This window comes from Oenanthe melanoleuca, chromosome 3 (assembly GCF_029582105.1).
Source record: "Oenanthe melanoleuca isolate GR-GAL-2019-014 chromosome 3, OMel1.0, whole genome shotgun sequence".
NCBI lineage: Eukaryota > Metazoa > Chordata > Aves > Passeriformes > Muscicapidae > Oenanthe > Oenanthe melanoleuca.
In genome coordinates, this window is record NC_079336.1 from 57,041,480 (window position 1) to 57,069,370 (window position 27,891).

General features: G+C 36.4%; 3 protein-coding genes across 10 annotated transcripts in view; 2 read left to right on the forward strand and 1 right to left on the reverse strand.

Annotated features, from left to right (window-relative positions):
* TIAM2 (TIAM Rac1 associated GEF 2) overlaps positions 1 to 1,258 on the forward strand; it is a 164,671-nt gene extending 163,413 nt beyond the window's left edge. For all 5 annotated transcript variants that reach the window (XM_056487234.1, XM_056487235.1, XM_056487237.1 and 2 more), the window contains one exon: positions 15 to 1,258. In XM_056487234.1, the coding sequence (XP_056343209.1) occupies positions 15 to 658 (644 nt within the window). In that variant the 3' untranslated portion in view covers positions 659 to 1,258. The remainder of the gene's footprint in view (positions 1 to 14) is intronic.
* TFB1M (transcription factor B1, mitochondrial) lies at positions 1,191 to 27,891 on the reverse strand. 4 transcript variants are annotated; one of them, XM_056487240.1, is made up of 8 exons: positions 27,853 to 27,891; positions 27,054 to 27,211; positions 25,373 to 25,524; positions 21,736 to 21,844; positions 19,815 to 19,966; positions 15,587 to 15,706; positions 4,719 to 4,846; positions 1,191 to 2,108 (listed from the first exon to the last, which is right to left on the reverse strand). In XM_056487240.1, exons 2-8 carry the CDS (start codon positions 27,184 to 27,186, stop codon positions 1,859 to 1,861), a joined length of 1,044 nt encoding a protein of 347 aa, XP_056343215.1. In that variant the 5' UTR covers positions 27,187 to 27,211; positions 27,853 to 27,891; the 3' UTR covers positions 1,191 to 1,858. The 4 variants fall into 4 exon arrangements, with proteins under 4 accessions (XP_056343215.1, XP_056343216.1, XP_056343218.1 ...); XM_056487241.1 differs by having other exon boundaries at positions 27,468 to 27,859; XM_056487243.1 differs by lacking the exon at positions 27,853 to 27,891 and adding an exon at positions 27,457 to 27,543.
* Positions 10,278 to 11,570, forward strand: CLDN20 (claudin 20). Its single transcript, XM_056487244.1, has one exon. It carries the CDS (start codon positions 10,911 to 10,913, stop codon positions 11,568 to 11,570), a length of 660 nt encoding a protein of 219 aa, XP_056343219.1. The 5' UTR covers positions 10,278 to 10,910.

The window sequence follows — 27,891 nt, forward strand, 5'->3', positions numbered from 1 at the left end:
TTTACTCTGCGCAGCTTCCACAAGATCCTTGAAGGTGCTGAAGAAGTCATCTAGTAGCGAGTGGAATGGTGACCAGGGAAAAGGCACCTTCCAGGACTCTGATGAGTGCAGCCTAAGCAGCAGCACTCAGAGCAGCAGCTGCCACACTTCTGAGAGCATCCAGGAGCCCAAAAATTCATCTCCCGATAAACATGCAGAGAGCACTGCATCTGACTTTTCTAATGTTCTTGTCAAAGAATCCGATATTCTCAGTGATGATGATGACGACGAGGACTATCGGAGCCTAAAGAAAGGCAGCCCTACAAAAGACATTGAAATACAGTTCCAGCGGCTGAAGATTTCAGAGGAACCCAGTGCTGACTCAGAACAGGATCAGGCTGCTGAAAACGAGGAAGGAGATGGCTTCCAGATAGCAGAGCATCCAAAGCTCGTGCGGGCCCATTTCTGCCCAGTGAAGAGAAAAGTGAACAGCACAAAGCGTAACCGAGGAACTCTAACGGCAATGCAAGAACGTCACCAGTCCCTTGACAGTCACTCTGATGCTGCAAACCTGGATCTGAACTCTATTTTAGAGAGAGAATTTAGTGTCCAGAGTTTAACATCTGTAGTTAATGAGGACTGTTTTTATGAAGCTGTGGAGAGGCATGGAAAATCCTAGCTTTCTAAGCACTATATTAAAACATTAATTTGAAGTCCCCATAAAATTCAACAAACATTTTGCTTTAAAACTAGTAAATTCATGGAAGCTGCAAGAAAACTACTATCTGATTTTGTGCACTAATACATTTTTGCTCAAAAACAGTTGTAAAGGATTCTTAAGTTATTTTAATTTATTGTGGATCAAAAATAGATTAAGTTGGCCCAGGTTTGTAAATTAGTTCATCCCTTTCATGCAGATATTAAGATGATGTAGTGTTCTTGGGGATGGCCTCATTAATATTTTAAGTAACATGGAAAAGGTGCTAGTGAGTGGCAGAGGGGTTTACAATGGAAAGTAGCATTGCAAACTGAATTTTTCACCCTTGGGCATTTTCTTTCTTTGGTTTTCATGTTTGCTTTATTTAAAGCACAATTAAGTTATTTTAATGTGTTTTAGTGCACAACAGTGCAGAAGTTTCATTTTTGTATGTTTCAATGCTGTTTATACTTTATACATATGTGTAAATACAAAAACAAAGCTTGGCCTGTAATCTTTTATTTGACTGTATTTTTTATTTTCTCTATGAGCCTGTACAGTAAAAGACAAATAAGTATTGTACTTAGCCATGTTTCCTATTTTTTATTGTGCTGCTTTTCTGTAGTTGGAGCTTTAAATCCCAAATTCTTTGCTTCTGCATAAATGAGAATAGTATTAGCAGACCTTGAGGCAACTGGTGCACTTTATCCTCCCATAAGCCAGTCACTTGAGTGTATTTATAAGAATCTTGGCTTCTATTTTTTAAATTACTTTGCACAGTAGGATGTTCCAGGATAGAAAAGCACAAAACCCCAAACACCATCTTCTATGCTGATGTCTGAAAAGTATTTTTCTTCCATTTCCACAAAGCACTTTAATTCATACAAAATTCAATTATATCAGAAGTATTGCAACTTAATGACCTGTTCTCACAACAGACCTTGTTTCTTGGTATGTGTTCTAGTCATTCCCCTGAAGGAAAAAGAACCTGTATAGCCTTTTCCCTTTTGTCTGCAGCTGAATGGAATAGAGATGCCCTCTCTGTCGCTGCCACTTTCTCAAAAGTAGATCTTTCATATCTGCACAGATGTAGGAACATCTAAGCCTTCTCCTACTGAGTCAACCCCTGTAGATCAAGGAGTTAAAACTAATTAAAAAAAAAAAAAAATCAGACTTGAGCTGTTAGAGCTCATTTTCCTCTTCAGTCTGTTCAGGCTGATCAGTACTTCTTGTCATTTTCTTTTGCCGTAGTTCTTCTCTGTAGTTGAACACAAAAAGGCTTGGGTCTTCATCACACATTTTCCTGTATGCATTGCACAGGTTTCTAAATTGTGACATAGAGAGCTGAAAAGGACGCAGAGTTGGATCAATGTCTGCTGTCATCATCAGCTGTTCTGTTCTTTTCAAGCGTCCATTTTCAGGAAACAAGGTCCTAAAAGATACGGAGTGAAGAAAAATTTCAGCAATTCAGACAGACAGTTACATTTCCATTTCCCTTAAGGGTAATGTGGTAAGTAAACCTCTATTAATTATGTCACTATTCTAGCTCTAGCACTCTTAACATACCTCATTATCTGAGCAATGGAAAAACATAAGGGTCCTTTTTCTGCAAATGCAAATTATGACACCATAGGAAAGCACATACATACATTATAGACTAAATGCATGCATGTATGTTCATGATTGCTAACATTAAAAAGAGCTTTGGCTACAGATACAAGCACAGAGCCTTCTTAGAATTGGCTTCATATTTAGAAAGCAGCAACAGATTAAACTGCACAAAACAGATCAGATTCAAACAAATATGACTCTCTTTCAGACTGTTCCTATTCCAATGGAAAATACAATTATCACTTGTCATTAATACCCTAATTCTAATGTCAGAAAAAAAAGCTGAGAAAGAGGAAAGGAGTATTTAATTGCCATTCACTTCTTAATATTTAAAATGTGGGAGAATGTGGCAGGAGTCCTAGATTTGTTTTCAGCTTTGTCATTGTTCATGGATAGGCATATCAATACGTTTACTCTGGGGCCAGATGCATTAGCACCTCTCCCTCAAAAGCTCCCCAAATTTGAATGAAGAGTATTAGGTAAGTGATTTTTGTACATACTACACAGTGCAAACATTTGAAAGGACCAGCTCATATCAGCAGTAGTTCTCAGTCTAAAATAGGCCAGAAAGGCAAAATATCTGCACAATTAATGGGCATTTCTAAATTTTCAAATTCTGTGTTACATACATAAAACCTAAAATGTTGTGCATCTAATACAGTAACACACACTCCCCCCACCAGATGTGTTTGGAATCTTGGCTGGACAAACTAGTCAAAAGGCTTTGTACAAGTAATGATAACTGGTTCCTGGTGGGTGCATAGAACATGAAGTTAAGAATGGGTTTAAAATTATAAGTGAAAAATGAAACTTCTGGGAAACCTGTTTTGGAGTATGTGCTACTTCAGGCCTTGGTCAAAACATTCCCATTAGCTCAGCATCTAGGTCAGCAAGGTTAAAATGGATCAATTTCCATTTCAATATTCCTAAGTCTACCTAGTCTTTTTTTGACAGACTATGAACCATCTTATAAATATCTGTGAACCACAACTCAACCTATAATATGGATTTCATAGCACAATCTTATATTTCACATCTCAAATCCCAGAATTTATACACAAATATAAAGTGATTCTATTGCCTTTTGTATACAGTCTGTGTGATAGAGAACCTTAGAATGAACTTAAAAGCTTTTTTATACACCAAAATTTGCTCTTTTTTTCAGGTCAGCCAAGTAATAAGAGGATTGTGTTTCTTAGCTGCACACTAGGGCCAAGGTACGATAAGCTGCTAGGGGAATACGTGACGTCCAAAAGTTCAGATTCCCCCTCCTTGCCTCAAAAGAATGTAAAGCAGTTATTAGCAATTTGAGATTACACAAAAGTCAGGAGGTTTTTTTTTTTAAACTTTGGTAAGAATACTGTATATAACATAGATAGCTGATTGCACATGCCTTCTGCTTACACTGTCAAGAGAAACCATTCCTTAACAGTAGACAAAAAAGAAAAAAAGCAAGAAAACCACCACCACCCTATAAGTCAAAAACAAACCAGTCTAGAGTTTGGACACCTCATTTTCTAAACACTTCCAAATGAAATAATCAAACTTTGTAGAGAAATCTATACTCCTTTTAGATCCAATGTCTGCATCCCACACATCAATGGCATTCATGGCCTCAAGGAAAAAAGAACCAACAACCCAAAACCACATGCAAAATTCTTTGTTCTCCTTTAAAACAGTGACATAGAAGGCTTGTAGTACAGTAAGGTAGTACCCACCTCAATTCTAGACTGCATCAGGGCCAAAACTATGCCCAGCAACATTCAGGGAGCCCAGGCTGCAGGAGATGCTTCTAGTCCTAACAGCATCTCTGTCACATGTTCTACAGTGCTGAATGCTGGGGGTTGCCCATAGTAAGTCAAGACACCTGGCAGGGTTGGAGTCCTTGGTGAAGAGACTGCAGGTTTCTCATATCAGAGAACCTAATACATTGTCTCAGTAAGATACTGGGATTTTTAAAGAGCCAGTAAGAACTCCATAAAATGGCTAGCACAGAAACAAAAATTTGAAATTATCCCCAAATAAGTAAAGTTTCCTACAGACTATGTTTTCCTCACACTGCCATCTTTGGTTCTGGATTTTGATACTTTTTTTTTTTTTTTTTAACTCAATCATTCTATAGTTTTTGTGGTTGGGTTGTTTTTTTTTTCATTTCTGAGACAGACAAACTATTGAAAACATGACCATTTTATCCTAGTGATTTTTAACAACTTCAACTGCACTAACAAAAATGCACAAGTAATTATTACATGATCACATTAGATATTAATCTCGTACTTTTGTGTCCAGAAATCATTCTGAAATGGAAAGATCTGATGAACTATGATGACAAATTTAAAATTGGAAGAATAAAATCAAATGCATAGCTGATTTAGTAGCTGATGCATTTAACAAAAACATTACCTGGGAATTTTTCATTAAAAATACTTACTCAATTCCTCGGAAGCAGTATTTTCTTCTAAACTGAAAAACACTTTGAACCACTTTTTCTACCAGCTCAAATGGCTGCTGTATCTTTGGTTGCACCAACGGTGTGAAATGCACCACAGCCACATCCACCTATATGGAAAAGAAAGATAAATTTGAGTAGACATCCTCCTGTGAGACAGATTACTTCTAAGTTACCTGGCTAGACATTAGCAAACAGGCACAAAACAGAAAGGCATTCTTGCAGCAGCTAAGCCAGCTGTGCAGTGACTAATGTCATGGTATGGAATATAAAGATTTTCCTTAGCTTTCAAGACCCTACAGAATTTTAGTCTTAGTTATCTACATATTTCCAATTAGTTCACATGCCATTAGTACTTGGTACTTTTTACCCCCATGGCACTTCATCCACTTAGAGCAACTTTCATGTAATCTGTAAAGTAATTAGCACTTCTGTCTTCAGATCCTTCCACAAGATAGTTCTGACAAAACACATGAAATTAGATAATATTTGATATACAGGCTGAAGGGCAGCTGGAGAAAATTGGTATTATAATTAGAAATCAAACCCATTCCCTATATGTTTTCTGTTGCTCCAGGGCTTTTCTAAAATGTAAGCCAAGGAATTGCTTTTCAACATATTAAGATTTCTAGTCTATTTAAAGGAATGGTAGGCAGAAATAAGTGCACTCAATTTAAGTGACCACACAACTCTGTATTTACACTGTGTATCACAGTTCATCCAAAATTATGTTTGAATGATTCCATGAAGATAAGCTTGTATATATTCTTTTACAGTTCTCAAATCAGACTGGTTCACAGAAAAGTCACTTGCCCCATGTCTGAAAACAGCATGAAATAGAATGTACACACTTTGTTTTTTACATGTGTGTGTATAAATATATGTATGTCATGCAATTATAGACACTGTGTTATACAGAAACTTTCAGACTTCTGCATTAACAATTAGGAGCTAGACTAAAACTCCAGTTCTGCACAACAATGAAAAAGCACCTCATCTTCCAAACTAGATATTAACAACAATAAAAAGAAAAAAATTCTGTGGAGGAGCACATTGAAAATTCGTACAATGTGTACAAGTACTGTACAAATTTGCAAGTGCCAGATTAAAAAAAAAAATAAATCAGTCTCTTATTAAAGAGTCTGCTAAAATGATAAGCAATCACAGGATTTGCTAAAAAGATCTGACAGTCAATACTACCACTCACAGAACATGAATTTAACATCACATATGCTAGTTCTGACAGAAAAAAGAAACACAATCAGACCAAAGAACAGGTGCTGCTTGAACCACGGTCTCAGTGTACCAATTGATTGAGATAACCCAGAACATAAGACTTCAAAAAAGAAAGAGTTTCTCCTACTGCTTCAACCAAAATCACTCATAGCAACCTCTAATGTGGACATAATCTGGCACAAAGGTACCATCTACCCATTTTGTTCTTCCTGTGGGAATTGCTCAGCTGCTAAGTACATCTATCCAGCACAAATGCTTCTACAACACAAGTTTCAAAGGACTCATAAAATCCAAACAACCTAAGTTTTCCATGTAGGCAGAACTTACAAAGCTCAGCAAAAATACTGGCTAGAGAAAAGAAAGAAAATACCAATTAATGGTGCTGATGAAGAAAAAAACCACAGTAAGTTTCCAGTGTCAGCACTGCTGATCCCACATATATATTACTGGAGTGTTTTCCTTTAGTTGTTCCCCTCCTATGAAAGCCAGAGTTAAAAATACAACAGAAAAAATACTTATAATTACTGAAACGTGAAGCACAAGAACTTATTTAAAAATCAGGTGACAAAAACACTTGACATACGGAACCTGCAGTGAAACACATACAAATTATTTGCCAAAGCAGATTTTGAATTTTTCAAGTGTTCAGTGTCTGCCACCAGTTGCTACTACGAGGAAGACCACAGGGATATAGAAAAAACTTGTGTTCACATTGAGCATACGAAAAGTTAACTTTCTTGAACAAAGCACACACATACTTCACATGTCCAATCAGCTTCTTGAACAGAAATACTAAGGGCATATGCATATCTTTATCTACATTTTGGTCAGGAAATATAACAGAATATGGTATTACCCCCACAAAATTAGGGGTAAGAAAACAACCAGAGTCCATGTGGCATCACCTAGTCACCTTAATTTTGCAGAAATGCTCATAAGTGAGAAATTAGGGCTCTTTGTGAGTTAGAGCCACATCTTTAACAAAAATTTCTAAAGGAAAAAAGCACATAAAGTGTACAGTTTCAGAGCCAAACAGCTAAATTTGCAATCTCAAGGCCAGTGGGCAATAATGCCTGCTTCTGAAACAAAACACAGCACTCCTCAGCTCTATTATAGACGCTGCTTTTTTGGACCCCAGGAAAGCTGCTTGGTTACTATAGCAACAGATACAGGGGAAAGCTTTTCATTTGTAAATGGCTACTCCTTTAAAATCATACATGCTATTTTCCCCATACCTTTTAATATGCATCAAATAGAGAGCAGAATTATGAAAGCCAGTAGAGTACACAAGAGCACTTAAAATACACAAGTTGATTCGATAATAATTTTACTAGTAACGTTTCTCACCTCACCAAGTATGTTAGAAATATTTTCAAAATAAGACTTAAGTCTTACAAAAGAATGAATATGAAAAACATTAAACTGATATATTCCAAACTGTCAATAGTACAGCAATTATTCACCCCTTACTCTTTTAGTGTATCTGTACAATGAAGGTTTATGTGCTGGTAGGGTAGGAGGAACACACAACAGAGTACAATTTAATTCACACAAGTCTGCTGCCTTGCTAATGAAATCAGCACTCTAAATCAGAATAAGCTTAAATGAGACAATTTTTACTAATTGTTGACAACAAAGGTTTCATAATGGGCAATACATCTATTTTCCAACAGGGCTGTACTAAAAGCAAACCCACATAACCTTTCCTCAAGATGCAATTTACTCACAGGGAACTAAAACCAAAGCATTTTAAAATGCTTTAAACAGACTTAAAACAGATTGCTTAAGATCCTGCTAAGATAGTTTCAAGTCAGCACTTTCCAAGTACTCAGTCGCCTTTTAATCTGTCTACTGCAAACAAACGTTAGGTGTAACACCAGATACGTGCAACTCATAGCAATCTTGTTCTGATGAGTTTACTTTTTGCTCACTTCCAGCAGAAAGTAACTATGCCTCTGCACTAATAAAAATAATTTCTGTGTAAGAGCAGCTCTGCAGTAACTCCATGCACACCAGGCTCACAAACAGAATCACATGACACCAGATGTCAGGTACAGATCCTGTGGGTGTATCACTGCTGCAATGAACAAGACCTTTCTCCCAGCTCCTTGATTTCTCACACCAATTTGTTAAGGCCACTTCTCTGATGTGCTGTATTTACCATGGAAGCTCACCAGTAGCTTTATTCCCTCGTTCTTTTACACAGCCTTATACAAAAGTAACAAGTTATAAGACAACCTATGGAAGGCTAAAGCTATCAGGAGCAGATAAGCAAAGCCTGCAGCAGCTGAATAGAAGTGTCCTGCTGTTCCAATTACAAATTAAAATAAATTGCACAGGAATTTAGCAAATTTAAACTCTTAATAAGATTACCTGTGATGAAAAAAACAACTAACAAACAACAAAACTCTCTGGCTCTTAGTGCAACTTAAAAGATTCCCCCCAGTCTACAGTTCCCCTGTAAGTCTACAGTTTCTGGATTCTCAAGATTTTACTCCATTTAATCACTGCTCACGCTTTCCATCATAGAACCTAGATATCATTATGTATTTAGGACTAAGGGCCGCCGTCTGTTTTATTCCATAATCTCTTTGCTTTCCCTTACTGAGTGTTTTTCAAACAAAACTCACTAAACAAAGTACTCCTTTATTCTCGGGTAGATGGAACTAAGAGAGGGAACAAACAGCAGTAATGCACTTGCTGCGGAGAACAGAAAAAAAACAACATTCCAAGAAATTTTGTTAATACATGCCAATGCAGTTTTATACGAGAAGGGATAGTTCCATTCAAGAGAAACTGCATTTTCCAGGACATCTACAGTGAAGAAAACATCTCAGACCTCACAACCAACAGTAAGTCCTGCACAAAGAGGAATGAAACATTAATGTGCTTCTAAATACAATTGTGGTACTTATACTTGAATTTATCACGCCTTTATCTTGGTTCACCCCATTAAATGTAATGTAAAGCTACCATTTGCAGTGCTTTGTGTTTATGCTTGTGTGTTTTTATATATTGCTATTTTAAAAAGGAAGCAATGAAAAAGGCTGATTCAGAGTACTAATCAGCTCTTTCAGAATATGAATGAGAACACGAATGAGTTTTTGAATGAGTTTTGAGCTACCCAGACATGTCAGTTCCTTCTGTAAAAGGAAGTTAAGCCATCTTTCCCACGGGCCTGTACAGCAAATAATATGTACTTGCCAGAACATCTCTTCCTAGCCTGAAAAAACTGAAGGGATTTGGAAATAGGAAGGTCTTTGAAATAAGGTTTTAACAATGAGTAGCTGTTAATATTCTCACCTTAACTTTAAGCACTTTTAACATATATATATATATATATGCTGGACAGAGTTAGCACATCCTTAAACAATTACCTGAAATAAATACAATACAAAAAGATTGGAGTATAAATATATGAATTATATATATATAGAGAATATAGAGAATTATACTACATATTATAATAGAGGATAACAGTATCATACTTATAAAGGATAAACACATTAATTATTATTATTATTAATTAGTTCAGAAATGCCACTAAAGACTGATAGAATATATATATTAATCAAAACCTTGCTGTCATGCATAATGAACTGAAACAAGAGAACAATGCTACAGATATTTTGTATTCCCCTTATTTTAATTTTATCTCTCAGTATGGCTTTGCAAAAAAAGTACTTTGGTGAAGACCATATTTAATATCATCGTACATATTTAGACAGAAAGTCCTGATCGTGCTTTCTCAGACAGAAGTCTGCTCTTTGTCTACCACTGATAAAAGACAAAACCTGCCAATTATACAGCCCCATGCAGAAGGCAAAGCAGGATACCACTTTCTAATCCTCCTCTCAGAGGTTTCAAACCACTGTTCTGCATCTGCAATCCCAACAGTCCAGCTGATGTGACAGCAACAGCTCTGTCTTCCCAGCTGCACAGTTATCATACTGCCTAAAATGTTGTCATCTGTCAAATGAAATTGGACTCTTTACAAAATAATAGCAAGGAGTTTTTTAATGAACTTTTGTTTAAATTGCTACTTCATGACAAATTTGCAAGTTATTTCAGACAGGTGCCTGCTTCAAAAAAGGCACTTCCACAAACAAGCTGTTTCATACCAGTATTAAAAACATTTTAGAGACAGAAGAATATTGTATTCACTTGTGACTTGCTAAATACTGATGCTCTAAGTCAAGGAACAGAAATCACTGAAAATGTAAATAAAAATGAAATGAAATAAAAGAAAGTATTTATTTAGAAAAGTCACGTGACTAATTGTGAAAACACTGCAAAAACTAACACTTATTAAAAAGATGAACAGGTAATATTTAAAAAACAGAAATAATGGGTTGCCTCTAATCGTACTTCAAACAAGAGATAGTATAATAGTACCCATTGTTATAAAAAGGTAACAGGAGCTGACTACAGATACCAAAACACTTAAACAAGGTACCTGAAGAGTACAATATATTTTTAACAGTGTTTTCCTACCAGAATGACTTCTAATCTGCAAGTTTCCAGTGTTCCATTTACCATGTGTATTTGTCTAGTAAGCCTGCAATCTGTACACTATTACCAAAACCAAATGCAGTAAAATAAGTTTTGCTTGATGGCTTGCAATCATGTATGAAAGGGCAGCAGCTCCTTTTTACAAGCAATTCTAAAGCACTGTCCATTTGCCATCTTTGCTGTTCAAATACCTTGTGTACAGCAGCTCAGCTGCTGCAGGGTCATATTCAGATATTCATTCAGATAGCTCTAATTTTAAATGCAAGCTTTTTTTGTCTGCTGATTTTTTTTCCTTTCCCCCCTGTACTTCTCCTCCCCCCCTTTCCTCCTTGTTACAGACGGTCGGTTACTGCTTGGCTACGAAGCTCCCAGTTACTCATTTCCACGAGAGAACAGGCAGACAAAAGGTGACAGAAGATAACCATCATGGCATCAGCAAGCCTGCAGTTCTTTGCTTTTATTCTGGCTTTGTTTGGTGTTTTTGGAGATATCGCAGCCACCTTGCTACCAAACTGGAAGGTAAATGCAGACGTTGGCTCAAATATCATAACAGCTATAACACAGATGCAAGGACTTTGGATGGACTGCACATGGTACAGCACTGGGATGTTCAGCTGTACCCTGAAATACTCCATTCTCTCTCTCCCCGTCTACATCCAGGCTGCACGGACCACCATGGTACTGTCATGTATCCTATCAGCCTTTGGGATCTGCATCACTACAGTCGGAATGAAATGCACAAGGCTGGGAGGGGACACCGACAGCAAAAATAATGCTTGCTTTGTTGGAGGAATCTGCTTCATTCTTGCAGGAATCTTTGGATTAGTACCAACATGCTGGTACACGAGAGAAATTATTTCAAATTTCCTGGACCAGACCATTCCAGAGAGTAGCAAACACGAACCGGGAGCAGCAGTTTATACTGGATTCATCTCAGCAGGGTTTCTGCTTATCGCAGGTGTGATCTTCTGCTCTTCCTGTTTTAAAAGGCAGCAAGGAGCATGGATTTACCCTCCAAAGCAGCACCACTTCCCATCCACAGAGCAGGAGAGCAATGCAGGTTACAGCCTGAAAGACTATGTATAAATAGTTATTTCTATCCATTGAAGTATTTATCTTCATTCAAGGGTTTTTTTTTTGTGTGTTAAGTACAGTTTGATTATTTCAAAGAATGTATAACATAGCACTTAACCTTTCCTATATCTGAGTTGCAGTTATGCTTATGCAAGGTATTTCATTTATAGGAGCATCCACAAAAAGGAAGAAGTAAGAAAAGATACTTGTCTGCTACAAGAATACTTTATTTTGTTGATTTTCAAATCCCTCTTTCTGACTTCCCAAGTAACACTTATTGAAGAAAAAGGAACTATTTTAGAAAGATAACTGACTGTACAATTCATGCATTAATGTCGTTACAGCAAAGATGATTAAAAACTAACAAACTAACTGCTTTCTGTTTAGTATCAGACTTTCAATAACATATGACATTTTATAGTGTATTTTATATTTTTATCTTGATTTTATTTATGATACAAGGTGAAAACCCAGAAACTATTTGTCCAAGAAGTCCAATTAAAAGGTTTTTAAAAACCCGACACATCTGCCTTTCATTCCTTTCATTTTCAATTCTAGATCACCTTGGTAACTAGATTCTGTATTAAAAAAAAAAAAAAAAAAGAGATCCAAAAAACCCCCAAACGAAAACAAAAAAGACAAAAAAATCAACCAATCAAAACAAATCCACAACAAAAGCTCAAGGCTCCAAACCTTAGCTGCACTGTATACTCTATACTCTGCGTATCAGGCTGAAGGATCAGCAGTATCATTCAGCTCTTGCCAAGCCCAGCTCTCTTGCCCCAAACTGCCACCTGCTGTGGGTTTCATTTATTATTGTTAAAGGAAAGTGTGCTGGACATTCACCAACTGCTACTAATCTATCACTACACAGTGAATGTTAGAGATCAGGAGCAGTACAAGAGAAATGTAACCATACCTGTGAAAACACCTGCAAACTGTAACAAACAGAATAGGAACTAAATTATCTATGTTCAAGAAGTATCTGTAAACATTCTGGCCTACACTTGCCAAAGGCAGTTATTAACAGCTGAAATAACACAGTAGCCACTTATTGTCTTCTACATTTCTGAGTTTCTGAAAGAAACTTTTAAGTCCTTTTAATTATTCTTGTAGGATTTGTTCCAGGCCCACTCCCAGGTATTCTATTACTGTTAAACGTACTATACAACACTGATAAAGAGACAGCTTCTTTATCTTTTTTAAACTACCTTATTTCAAATAATTACCTTAAATATTTTAACCTTTTCTTTCACCACGCAGATTTTGTTTTGTACTGGTCATTGGCAAAGTATGTTCTACCTAAATACTTTCCTAAGTGAGAACCAAATCAAGAATGAAAAGGGGTATGATCCAGGCCTTTCAATTTAGGAATATAATGCTGTGTGAGTCTTTCAATAAAAACAACTGCTATTTATTCTGAGTATTTATACACAACATTCACTTCCCATGGTACTAGTCTGAAATTTGCTAAAAGACTGTGAAGGAGCCCATGTTTAGTATGCTGGAAAAAGATCTTGTTATAGCATTTGGGAAAGTGGACTGTTTTATGCACTTAATATGTAAGTAGTCTTTATTCATAGAGTCTCCATTTTTCACACACAGAATAGCATTACAACTTGTTTTTATTCTACTGTTACATAGCTATTTTGAGTTTCCTATGTTTTATTACAGAGACTTACACTAAGACCAAAAAGGTAATTTCTTTTTTCCCTAGACAATGTTGTGCATTCCATTAACCAAGAATCTTTTATGCCTCAACACTCATAGAAATGTTGAAATAATATTCATGCATCAAGCAAATGAGGTAAACAATTCATTTTCACAAACATGCATCTCCACCTTTAGAAAGGGGTTTGACATGACACTAAGCTGTGATCACTATGTGAGTTAAATCTGTTTGCAAAAATTATTATCAACAAGCATTTTTACAGGAGGGCTTAAGAAAAAGGTAATAATGGCATACCATGAGCACACCAAAATGTTCTTTGGTTACACATGCTGCAAATTTTTCTTCCTGAAACTTTATAAAAAAGTAGCTGTACTTCATATGGCTATGAAATTTAACATTAACAATAAACATTTCATTCACAGTACCCTGCAAGTGCTTTCCAATAAAATAGATTCTATGAGAAATGGTAACATCTAAAACCATGTCCATCTACAGCTAAAACAACAAGGACAAAACAGAAGATCAGCCTACAATAGGAGTTTGAAGGAAAAAAATAATAGTGAAAACAGGTGCCAGTCCTGTCTTAAAGAATTGTACTTTCTCCTTTTGCAATAAAGCAATATTAATTTTAACTCAAAAAATGCATTAAATAAAAATATGCCTGCCTTAGTTGCACTGCTTTTTTTATTCAACAGAGCACCAATTCATTCTAGGATGTGCTTATACTAAGATATTTGTCACAACTCTGTGTGCTACCTCTCTTGGTCAACTATGGCCTTTTCAGTACAGGAAAATGGAAATATCAGTTAGAGCTTCCCAATTTTGGGACACAGTCTGCACAAGACTTTTAACTTCATTAGCTCTATTAGTACTCAAACTGTACCCACCACAAAATTTTAGTCTTACATAAAAATACTTCACATATCTGACAGTGAAAGGGCATCCTTAAATTATTTTCTATTCAGCTAGGAAACAGGGGAAAAAAACCTAAACCAAAATCTCAAAGCAAAAAATAGGATTTCTTAAGCATGGTCATTTTCTTTCTCAACAAATTGCTGTCACAGCTAGTAATTTAACATGTTTGAACAGTTACTTGCTCAAAAACTACTAACAGAATTTTAAATTATCATGAAAATATACCCAGATAGAGGCCTTAAAATTCATTGTGATAAATGAGAAAATAACTTTCCAAAGGTTCTCAAGACATATGCCAGAAAAGTAAAAAGGACTGAGAGAGAGAGAGAGAGAGACACTGATAAAGAGGAAGGGAGATGTACTGGAGAGCTGAACCAACCAACTTAAGCGGAACTTTCAGAAGCTGCAAGTTCACTTCTGAAACAGAACAGCAGTTTGATAGGACAAGTAGTAATGGTTTTAAACTCCCAGAGGGTTGATTTCATTTAGATATAAGGAAGAAGATTTTGCAATGAGGCAGATAAAACAGACATTGCCCAGAGAGATGGTGATGTCCCATCCCTGGAAACATTCAACATTACAAAGGACAGAGCTCTGAGCAACCTCAACTAGTTGAAGATGTTCCCCTCATTGCATGGGAATGGTACTTAATGACCTTCCTTCAAACCCAAATATTTCTATAAGCCTACGATTTCCACATGCATTCAGGGTCACTTAAAGTCAGGCACAAATTTTTACAAACCAAAATAAAACAAGCTTCTTGTCCAAAGTACTGATTTGTTTCTTTATTTTTGAATTTCTGTACTCATAATGGCTATTAATAAAAACCATTGGCAGTAGATAAGAGGACAACAAAGAGATTGTTCTCTACTCACTCAAGAACATAAAAGAGGGAGAAAAGACTGTTACTTTTTTAAACAATCAGTGGGATATAGGTGACAAAATGCTGCAGCAAATAGGAGGGAGTAAAATATGCTAAAGATGATTGGGGTGAAACGAAGATTATAGACATGGTAAAATTAGAGATGTTTGACAAAGGTGACAAAAGAAAAGCTTTTCTTATCATAATCTTTCAAAAGACCCATCAAATTCTTAAGGCACAATTCCCAAACTGTTTATAAATGTGAACAGCAAAATAGCAGGCTTTCTAAAAATACTTCAACCCTAGCAGACTATCCTGGCATTAAACCCTATTTTGCTCTCCAAAACACCCAAGGAAGTATGCTGACCTTGCAGATAGGTTTGAAGGTCAAAGCCAAGTTCTGAGGAACAAAAAAGAGAAAAAGCACTTTCTCAGAGTAAGCATGCTTCATTTACAGAATTTCACACTTCTCCACTTTGTAATACGGAGATGTTCAAATACAGCAGCACCAATGTTCCTTAGTGAAAGTAAGATACATTGCTTGACTGACATATTAACAAAATCCACAAATAAACCTACCTCTGGCTTTGGAACAAAGGCTTGACCTGGAATCACAAAACAGTTTTCCACAGTGCAGAGATGTTGGGCCATGATGGACAGTCTGCTGCGTTGGTTACTTCCTGGATTAGCTGTAAGTCTCTGTGGGAAAATCAAAGAATGTACATCACTGATACTGAATTGACCAAGTGATCAGTTATATTAAAGCTTGATTTTCAGTATAATAAATTTAAGAAAAAAACAATAGTTAATCATTAAAAACTTGTATCAAATTGTATGACCAGTCCATCTAAAATTTTCTTCTCCAATATAACAGCATTTCACTAAGATACTATACTGATTTGCAACCTCAGTCCTGCAATCAAATGCACATGAAAAGGAACTCCTAGAAATTCTGCAGATCTAAATGAATGTCAAAGAATTTTGTATGGATACAAGAGAAAACTAAAACTATTCTGACTGCAGAATTCAAAACAAACCTAACACCAGCTGACAGTACTCTCACAATCCTTTCCTTCCACTGTTTCTGTATAAAATACTACTACTTTTTTTCTTCTTCAAGATGAAACAAACTTCCATGAACTCAAGATCAGCTAGAAATTAAAATTTCTTCATAATTAGCTGGTCTACACTTAGACTATTTACAAGGAAGTTGGGTCTACTTTACATAAATTTAGAATGCCTAACAGTGAGCGCATTTAACACTTAAAACTCAATTTAAGTATTCTCTGATTTTCCCATTAATTTTTTTACAAAATAATAGCCTGGACAGAGGTTTCCTACACTTTTGTGACCTGGCAAGAAATAAATTTTATTGTGTTTTTCCTTGCACAAACAAAATTTAAACATATAAAGCATCTTGTAGAACAAGTCTCAAATTACAGAATTCATTTCATTAACTTATGCAAAAATAAATCATGATGATTCTTGTCCTTATTTACCACCATCTCAATAAAAAATAAAAATGAAACCCCAATTTGCATATCTGGTAATATTCGTACAGGATGTAGTTCCATATGAAAAACCTACTCATGAAATGCTGCCATGCTTATTAAAATTTAACCCTGAAAACTAAAAGCTAAACCTGTTGGCAAAGTTTCAAACTTCAGCATTTTTCAAACATCTGGCAATTTCAAACATTTTTCAAACAACACTTCTGAAAGGTAGTTCAACATGCAACAAATAAACACTTTTCAACAACTTTTTTGAAAAGAATGCTCAGTGATTCTTTTGGCCTATGCCTGCATTTAAAGCTACCTTCATTGTTGTGTCAGAGGAAATCATTATTCTCTAAAAAAAACCCAGACTGCAAAGTCTAACAATGCAATCTGACACGCACTTCCTCAAACTCTGCAGTGGAAATGAAACTGACCTAATGGCAACACTTGTAGCAATACTTCCAGGGCCAATTCAAACAAACCTATCTTTACTTCTCCCAGAAACCATCTAGCAAATCTCAGGCAGCAAGTTCCTGCTTCTCAGTTACAGAGGGGATAAGTTAACATCTGGATAGTAACATCTTAAACCACTTCAACCACAGCAGCAGACCTGTTACTGCACCCATATACAGATGAGCCAGCCAAACCCCCAGCCACAGGCACAGACATGCTCAGACAGATCAGCTTGCTCAGAGATCTGCCCTGCCTGACCTTGAAGGTTTTCAGGGATAGGGCATCTACCCATCTCCTGGCAACCCACTGTACTGTTTCACTACCCTCACTGTAATAAATTTCTTCCTTATATCTAAATCTACCCTCTTTTGGTTTAAAACCATCACTCCTATAACAACAGGCCCTGTTAGAGGGTCAATTTTAGAGTAAGTGGGCTGGAAGAACCTGGCCTAGGTGACAGATTGGAGATGAAGCACTGAAGAATCTGGGACAAAGCAAAAGTTCTTACCCATAAAGTGAATAACAGTTTTACAAATATAAACTACAGAGGCAAAAAAAAAAAAAAAAATCTGCTTGACACTCTAAAGTCCTATTTTTACTGCTGTGGATATTCAGCCTCCTTACCAGGCCTCAGATTCAGCATATAAAATAACTGTGGTTCTCATCAGCTTCAATCAATTTATTTATATCCTATCAGAACAGAGTGGGCTGCAGTAGTAGGTGTATAGTGATATAACTCACACCAACACTTCTGTGCTACAAGGAAACAGAACTGCAAGAAAATACAACCAGCAAGAAAGGCAAAGGTATTTACTTCCCTGTTATACTGGCAAAACAATCTGACAATAAACAATAGAGCACATTGCTTCACTTTCTTACTGTTAACATCAAGTTATCCTAACTAATCATAAAGCACATCATTCCATTCCATGATGCATCTTATGCTTTTGCTGAGCTTATGTCATACACACAGACTTTATTTGATATTTAGGCTCTTAGCTTAGAAATATCCAGGGAGAACACCAAATTTTTGAGTATAAGAAATTCCGCTATCAAGACTCTAAATCCAGAGATACACAAAATATCAGTAGCAACTCACTATTATCTGCATTACACTGCTCTCTTTTTCCTGATACTGAATATGCTTGTACACACCAATTTAGAATGGTTACCTTGAGCAACTCCAGAGCGTCAGGAGAAAAGACACAGAGCTTAATTACTGTTCTCTCTCCTAATCATAAAATAAAATAGTATCTTTAAAACAATATTTTTTCATGGTATCAAACCAATAATGGAAATGCAAACCAAAAACCATGAACAATTTTGTCTTTGGAGGAAGACACATGTTTAAATTGTGTTGAATAAGAATCAAGAGATCTCAGAATGCAAACCCAACAATTAACACTGATTCACTGCATGACCTTGAACAACACATTCCATTTCCTAGTATTTCTAACTCCTCAGTGCTCTAAGTACAAGAGCTAAAGTGTGCATGGTATTTTGCACCTAATTGAGCTATGCTGGGTGCAGAAGAACTGTAATCTGCATGTCACTAATGACATGCAGCTGGGTACAGAAATATAAAATACAGAGTGCTCTCACACAGTGTTATGTGAATTTTTGCTGTCACAAAACTCTGTATCTTACCCATCATCACTCTCCATTTTACATCACAGTCCATTAGCCCTATTTTGCAACAAGGCTAATCCCACATGACATGAAGTCCTTGTGGGAAACAGACCTGCATTCTGTAATGCCTGAAACCAAATGAGCCCAGAACTGAAATAAGAAATCTGGTTCATTTCATACCAAATGTTTGTCCCTAGTGTTCTCTAGAGCCACCTACTGGAAATACTTCATCAACCTTGATTGCAAGGCTAGGGCAATGACAGCACAATCTAGCTTGCTTTGATCCAAGAAATAACAGCAGACATTCCACTAAAATATATAATTATTACTAATTTTCACAGAGAAAGAAAAAAAAAAGCAAAACAGTAAAATTCTCCCATTCGAATTTTTACTTTGAAGGATTAAAATTAAAACAATATAAACATTGAGGCTGCACCGAGAAAACACAGCAGTTACAAACACTGGAGTAATAAGATGGAGGTTCAGTTATTCAGGCTGATGGGCAACTCCTTTTTTTCTTTATAAATGCAAGTAAGATGCTTGTTAAAAGCCAGACTGTTTCCATAACTGCAAAGCAAAATGCTTTCCATTCTCTATGTTTTATGTTTCATGCAATGTCAATAGAAATAAATGTTATGTCTGAAAGCACTGTGGAGTAAGCCAACCTAATATCAACTGATCAGGCATTAACACTACTACACTGCAGATCAGTCTGGCCTTCTGTGAGAAACTAACTATTAATACAAAGTAAAGTATCAATTTGCTCTTGGACTTGTGGTGATAGAAGTAAATTAAGGCCTTTTTACACACACAAGAATGGCAGAATACATTAATAATTCTGATATCAATTCTCATTCAAGAAAGCCAATGCCAATTTCCATGGTCTTGACAAGCACCCCCTGCGTTTTAAGTGCTGAATCACAACTGGAAATAATGCTAACCTTCAATTTTTCCTTATTTTAAGGAAGGTGTTTCTTAAAAATTACTTTTAATAAAGAGGATAAAGAAAATAAATATAAGTGTATTTCTTTAGATGAATGAAAGGTAAGGAAAGACTGATGACACGTTGCACAAGTGACTGTGAGAGAATAAACATACTTAAAAGACTACTACTCTCTTTTCAAAATCAGCAAAGATTGGATTTGCAGTTTTAAACAAAATACTGCATATATACAATTTTTTGTTCAATTTAGCATCTGTACAATATTGGAAAAATGCCAAACTTTTACCTCTCCAACTTCCTTTTGAAAAGTCAGCGTCATCTGTGTCCTGCCGTAAATAAAAGGTCCATCCCTTTTCGAAACATTCTCAAGCCATTTGATGATTAGAGGAGTTGAGACACTGAAGGGTAGATTTCCAATGATATGTATATCTGGTGGTTCTGTTGGCATTTGACAGAAGAAAAACAGCTGTAAAAATGTTTTGGGTAAGATTTTGCCAAGAAATAAAACACAAGAACAATATGTGCCTATCCACCAAAACTTAAAATATGGGAACAATTTTTTATCATGCCACACCAAAATGTTGCCTGTCCATTTATACTCATCTTACACTGGAAAAACTGTGTTACTGTTCTCAGTATTTACCTGGAAAAAAGTGTTTAGGTTTGATTCTCATTTACATTTGAACAAATCAGTAGCTTTCAGATGATTTTCAGCTGATGAGTAAATTCCAGGTGAGCTATTCTAGAACAGCAAAACCACAAGAGTGTTCCTGTATTGCAAACTATGACTATCAGGTACAGTGTAAATAGCCATACTCATACTTCTGTCCAACATATCCACCCAGAAGCATTTTACTGCGTCCTGACAACCCTCAAAACAAACACCTAACTCACACTGGACAGAGCTCTCCTTCTGTATAGAGTCCCCTGAAATCAAAAGGTGTACAAAAGTACAAGACTTAGCTGTAAGTAGTGATACCTGTTTTTCAATTATGGATCATAGAAGTATCTGTGAGTGTCATAAACACAGGGATTTCACTAGCAGGGACTCTTATGTCTAAGCAAGAGTGCAACAGAAGTGGGGAAAACCAAAAAGCCAGTGTGCTGTTTCTTAAATATGACAATATTTAATAACATGAATAAGAGATGACAATATAAAATTCAATCTGTTTTTCTGGCACACTCTACATATTATGCACTTTTTAGGCTGTGATATTTCTAGTCTATCTGTGGTATTACACATTTATGAAAAATAGTGGTTTTTGAAACCCACCATCTTTTCAGATTTTTAAAAGGTAATAACAGAGAAGAAATGTATCTTGCCTCTAATTGGTCAGCTCAAAACCTAACAGTGACTCTATCTTCAAGAAAGGTAAATTTTTAAAATTGCACTACACTCTCACACATATTTTTTATCATAGTTTGTTCTGTGAAGCACCTTTTGCAATGAGGCAAATACAACATACAGTTCTTCTAGGTGAATGTAATGTGCCATAGACTTTAATGTCATCAGTCAGAGAGCACTTTACTGCTCTTTAGGCATTGCAAAGAATGACTTTAATTATATAAAGATATTTAATTTTGTATTAATAAATTTGGAAAAGAGGACTGGGACATTACATTTGATTTATCTAATATTACATGTTTTGAAAGGGAAGTGAAATAGTGTCCTATTGTAACCTCAGGTTTAAAAAATAAAAAAGAAAAAAAACCCCACAATCCTGATTAGCTTCTGCTTTTGCCAAAGAGATCCAGCTGAAACCAAAGCAATGAGAAACCTGAAGTTTTGAAGGCAGTTTTTCCAAAAGTTTCAAAGCAAGTTACAGAAATTTCTTCAGTGGAATAACAGCAATGTGATTTCCAACTTGTTCAAACAGAGGAAGAAGCAAGGAAGTATACCATTTGGTCTGCTTTTAGGCTTTCCAGAAGCCATTCTTGTACAGTCAAGCCACTCTAAGGTTAATAACTGCAAAGCTCCTAACTTCAAACTAAGGTCAACGTTACACAAATTCCACTGTTTTGTATTACAAAAGAAAAGAGTTCGCTGTTTTCTTTAGGGGAAAAAAGCCCCAAACAAACAGTTGTCTCTAGCTTCAACATGTACCACAAGAGAGTAACACCTGCACTGAGTGAACTCCAATGTTATCACTACTTAAGACTAACTCAGAAGCCCTATAAAATGAAATAAACCAAATGCAAATACTAACCATCCTCCCAGTCCTTTTTTAAGTGCTTTGGAAAAGCCTTCTCCATCTTATAGGTCAGGATATCTCCATGAACGATGCGCACTTTTCCCGGAGCTGCTTCAGATAGCATCTGCTCATAAACAACAAAGTCAAATCCACAGTGAGTGTTAACAAAATTGATTTCCAGTTCCAGCCACTGCAGGAATATATATGTGTGTGTGTGTATATAGTCATTGCTATATATTTAATATACAACAAAGCACAGTCGGAGTTGAAACTGAGAACACCATTACTAAGTATTATTAAATATTTACTTTCAAAAAAGCAAACACCAGAAATAGATTAATGTGTGATTCTGTAAACAATTAACTATTCACAGATGTAGAATTTTAATAGAGAATTCAAACTTGAAAAAATTAAGTCTCTTCAGCCACAACAATTAAAAAGTCCCAGGCCACTAGCAGGACCTCACCTGATTTAAGTAATAATGCAAGCAGGTTTTGAAAGGTTTTTAGATCAATCGCCTATGAAAACAAGGGCTCATGTTGTTTATTCAGTTTCCTCCCACAGCTTTAGGGCCTATCATTCAATTTCAGCCATATGTGATACAAGACTGCAGAAATATTAATTCTTCCTTTTACATGGAAAATGTGGAAGAGATTCTCTTAACATTCCCTGTAGTAGTCTACACTTGTACCATTAAAAAAAAAGGAATCCACTCAAAAGAAGGAATGAGCACCTAGTAGGAGGTATAATTTCTCAGTAATTTCTATCTTTCTAGACATTACAAACTCATCTCCCTTGTCAGCTTCTGCAACCCACTTGCACAACTTATCTATTATTTAATAAAGGCTGATATGCAAACTCAGCACTGGCTGTAGTTTGACAAACAATTCTTTCATTTCTGGTGTCAGTTCCCATAATCAAAATTAGTTAAGCTTCTTTAGTGTTGTACTAATCTTTTCTCTTACATATGAAACTATGCACAAACAGCACAATTCAAAAGCAGTGACAACTATTTCAAAGATGACATTTGAGGATATTTATTGATCCTATAAGAGAATAATGAGAAATGGCTTAAAGAACAATTTTGCTTTTGCACAGAAATCCAAATCCATAAACAGTTAAGTGCCAGTGGCCTAACTGCCAAAATAAACTGCTCATCATTGTTCCATTTTCAATCAGAATGATGTTTATATGCTCAGGGGCACAAGCAGCTTTCATGATTCTCTGAGCCAAAGGAAAATACTGCTTTCTCCTACTGTTCACAAAATATAGTCAAGAAATCTTCTTGAGTAAAAGTTTGAGGTTTTTAATCATCAAAAAAGCTAAGTTTTATGTAGAACAATAAAAGCTTAACAAAAAAACCCCTAAGTGTTCCTACATGTTTTAAGAGGATTTTTTTCCTAAAAGAAAAAATAAAACTAACCCCAACTCCAAACCACTCAGTGGACTTTCCAGCTTTACACTAGCACTTATATGACATATCAATTCACTAATCTGCCATGCTTTGCCAAATCTTTCTTTGAAGCTGCTATAAATGCTCTAACAGGATGCAAGATAATGTAAGATTAATAAAGTGAGAAAATAGTGTCATTTGTTAATAAAAGTTTTTTTATCAAGATGAGTTTAGGGGTTGTTGAGTAATGCACTTTACATAACTGAGAATTGCTTTTAATTTGTGATCAGAAAATCATTGTCTTATAGTTCTAATTTGAAAGAAAGACTTGGAAACCCGGTGAAGCATTTTTCATTTGAAGCTAACACAGCTCCAGAAGCTGCTGTGCATCGAGGACACCAGTCAAGAGTATTCCATCATACAGATACTCTCATTCTTCACACACAACCTAAAGGGCACAAAGGATGCATAAGGGGCATAGTTTAAAACATAAAATGGTGCTCCTGGAATAATTCTATATTCAATACATTCTCTTGCTCCCTTTCTCTCCTTATCAATCTTTCCAGCCTAAAAACTATTAGGGCATATGGCATAGAGAGCTTTGGATTCTTTAAGACTGAAACAGAACTGACAGACTCTCAGCTTGTGTAAACTTTCACTGTATTTCTGTTCTGCAGTAAAGAAAATCCCCATGTCAGTTTTGTGAGAGACCACAGCCTGAAAAACAGTTCATGAAAAATGCTGTATGCTTTATATCAGTGATTTTAAAGGTATCTAAGAGACATTTTTAAGTAACAATCCCCAATTTAATTTATTTAATTTATTTTAATCTCTGACATTTTTCCTTATTCAAATCTCAACCCTTTTATGAGCATGAATTTTGATAGTATGCTTGGGAAACTAGAAAAATTATTACAACCCACATTATTAGAAAAGAATCACTGCTATGTATCTTCTTATTTGTATGGAAAAAAAGCAATACCAAATTAAACACTAATGGATGCAACACATTTCTTGCTCATTCACATCCACTGTAATACCACCTCTATGTTCAATAACCTCATTCAGACATTCACTTATACTGTGAGGAGATTGGCAATTAAAAATAATGACTAACATTATGTCACTTGAACAGTAAAGATAATTACATACCAAAAGCTCATTTTGGATGCCAAGAAGTATACTTTTGTTCAGATAAATCTGTTGCAGTGGATGCATTTTGGAAGATCAGAAAAAACATCCAAGTACTTAAAAAGCTTTCCGAACTGAAACAACTGTCATTTAACCTCAAATGCTCCCCAGTCCCAAACCTGTTCTCAAAATCTAAAACAAAAATGCTGATTACCTCCACTCAGGTGAAAACATGAATGTTTCACATTTCATAAGATGAAGATGGCATACGATATGTTCTAAATGGCTAACCCCACAAAGACATAATCACATGCACATTCGAGTTTCAGGATATGAGCAGTTTCATTCACACCTTACATTATTTTTATCACATAAAGAGATAGTAGCAGCTCTCAAGTGAACTACCTATCTATTTTTGCTGCTGATTTACTGAAAAAGACACAGTGCAATTTAAGGAAAGCTCTTTGAATTGCTCTGAGATTATAGAGACATAAGAAACCAGTCAAATTTTAAGATTTTTTGACTCTGTTTGTCTTGCTGGACTTATACAGCCAAATTCCATAAATATCCAGCAACACAAGTAGATAGCATTTGAAAATGCCACAATGACTCATGAACTTATACTAACTTCAAAAGAAAGGAAGAAAAGCTTTAGTGTTTTTTTTGAAAATGTAAAATAGGTGTTTGCTTTATTCTTCCCTACCTGGATGTTATACATTGACTGTACTAACTGGAGATACGCCTTCCCAATTTTATAAAGCATAATTATTAGGATAAAAATGAAATATAAGACCATTCATAAGGACATTATATTCAGCCTTCAAATTATGATTTCACCATCATGATGAAATGCACCTGAAATGTCTCAGCATGAAAAAAAAACAAATCCAATAAGCCTTGGCAGTAACTCAGTTGCAGCATAAGGTCCTAAAGAGCATATGAGAAAGCAGGAACAATGAATTGTGTATCTTTATGTTCAAGTAAATTACAGCTCTGATTTCTGCCACAGAACCAAACCTATTTTCAGTTCTGAGATCTCAACAAGACACCTAGAATCTCTCAAAGTTCTTGGAATGTTCTTATTCAATGCTGTGGTCACATGTACACAAATTATTCTCCAGCTGGTACCTGCAATCCTGGAATAAACCGAGCATCTTTTTCAATTAAAAGCAGTTGTTCAACACCAGCACTGAGAATGGATCTGGTAATTCCTCCTGGCCCAGGGCCCACTTCACAAACATGGGCATTTTTCAGCTCGCCAGCCTGTTTCACTATCTTGTCTGCAAGACACAAAGAACATACTAAGCCTTTATTTTCCAGCAGATAGAGCTCACCAAGATAACCTCATTGTTTACTGTTACACAAGCACAAGCATGCTTATCTCAGTACAGACATAAACAATGACACATCCCAGTTAAATCATCATGCGCCCGCCAGACTGCACAGAATTCAGATTTGTTCCATATTACAAGATATACTGAGCTATTTTTAAAAAAAGCTATTTTATGTCTTTACTATTTATTGTGCTCATTACAGAATCAAACAAAAAGAGAATATCACTCATCTGCACACTAGCAGTACTATTGTGCTGCAAGCAAGCACTTGTGTTCGATGTCCTAAAGTCTCACTACTTGTCCTTATAAAGGTATTTCACTACAGCACCTCTATTTCAAGGCAATTTAAGAAGTAAGAAAGATACAGTAAAGCTCTATGAAGACTATATTATGTACAGAGAAATTTTAAAAGGGAGAATCTGGACTAAATGAAGAGGTGGAACACAGGCAACTGGTAGCTATAGAAAACAGGGCAGTTGAAAGGTGAGGAACTAATACCCATATGTAAGTGAAACAATACAACATTAGAAAGTATTATAGACAGTAAGAAGACATATTAGGGACTGGAAAATGTAGCTAATGAAACAAAGAGATCCTTGGGAAGCATGGAGAGAAGATACTAACAGAAATTATGCTGCTCACTCTGTGATCTCTTATGTATGCAACACAAAATAACCAAAAAAGTGGCTAATTGTGAAATTTTACTACAGGCACGCAGACATTTTTATTCCTGGGTAAGAGTCCAGTTGTTCAGGAAGTGGAACTGAGTTTCATGTTCTGAATTTTTATCAACCTGAATCTTCAAACAAAATCAAATTGTTAGCTACATGAAGCTGTACTGCATTTGTTAATGCAAAATCCAGCCACCACTATGCCAGTGAAGACACCCCTGACTGACAGAACAGTGCCAGCTTTGTCAGCCACTGCTGACACAAAGCTGGGAAAAAAATGAATTGTTCACAACAATGCAACTGGTTCAAAAAAGGTACACTTCTGATAAACTGAGACAAATGACTCTCCTATCTACAGCACATAGCAAACTCTAAACTGTACAATGTGTTACATACTTTCTACGACACAGAAGAATCTGAAAAATTGCTAATTTTAAACTCAAACTTATAAACCAAAATAGTACTCAAATGATACAAGTACTACTTTGGTTTAGACTTTTTCATTTCAGTCAATAGCCCATATTTTATACAGGAATATAGTTTCTATAAAAAAATATATACTTCAATTTATAAAGAAACCTATTTTTGAGAAGGAAGCAAAAACAATTAACATAACCTAAAACTACTTTTAAAAGAGGTCTTTATTATAAAGGTTTATCATTGAGCTGCCATTAGTATGACAAATACTGTTATGCAAACATCATCTCCCCAGCTATATTTTGAGTTATATTCTGTCTGAATTCTGACAAAAAACTGGGAAACGTGTTCTATGTTAGCTACAAATATTAGAGTAAAATATTTAACCTGTCAATCGCAAATCCAGTAGAAAGTTCTGGGAAAGCTGCTTCAGTGCTTTAAGGCGAAAGAGTTTAATAATTTCTCCAATAGTTGGCAGAGGAGGCAGACGGAAAGCTGCCACCTTTCCTGGAGCAGCCATAAGAGAAAATTTTCATTCCTTCCTCCTAGAGAGACACCGAAAAGATTATTCTATTACACACAATGAATTATAATTAGCATTAAAAACGCTACTAAGCTTACAAACCAAGGCGTGATTTACAAATTATTGTAGGTGGACTAGACTCCGAACGTCACCACTTTGACTTCGGGATGCAGCGTTTATGCTAGGCACGAATTAGGGGTATTTGGGCAAGTCCCATTCTGCAGACCTGCCAACGCCCCAGGTAAAACACAGCCCTCCGACAATTACTCAGTGTCAACCTTTCACTACTTTAGAGAGGAATCAGCTAGCAGAATGACTTCGGGCATCACGCAAAGACAGAACGTGTTTAACCACCGGCTCCCTCAGAAAGGCCGGAACAGCTCCGCCCGCCGCCCGCGCGCGCTCCCGGCGGCGCCGCCCCACTGCGCAGGCGCACACGCTGTCAGCGCGGCAGGGAAGACCCAGCGCAGGGGCACCGAGCCGAACCGAGCCGAGCCGGGCCGGGCTGGGCCGGGAGCGCCCCGCCGCCGCTCCGCGCGCTTTCCCTCTGCCAGGGAAAGGCGCGCTCGGAGCGGTGCCCCGGCTCCTCACGGGGAGCACCGGGCGCCAACCCGGAAGAGAAAGCGGCGGCGCGCTGCGCATGCGGCTGTCCCGGCGCCTTACCTGGAGTGCGGGGCCTAGCGCGGCGCTCTGCGCATGCGC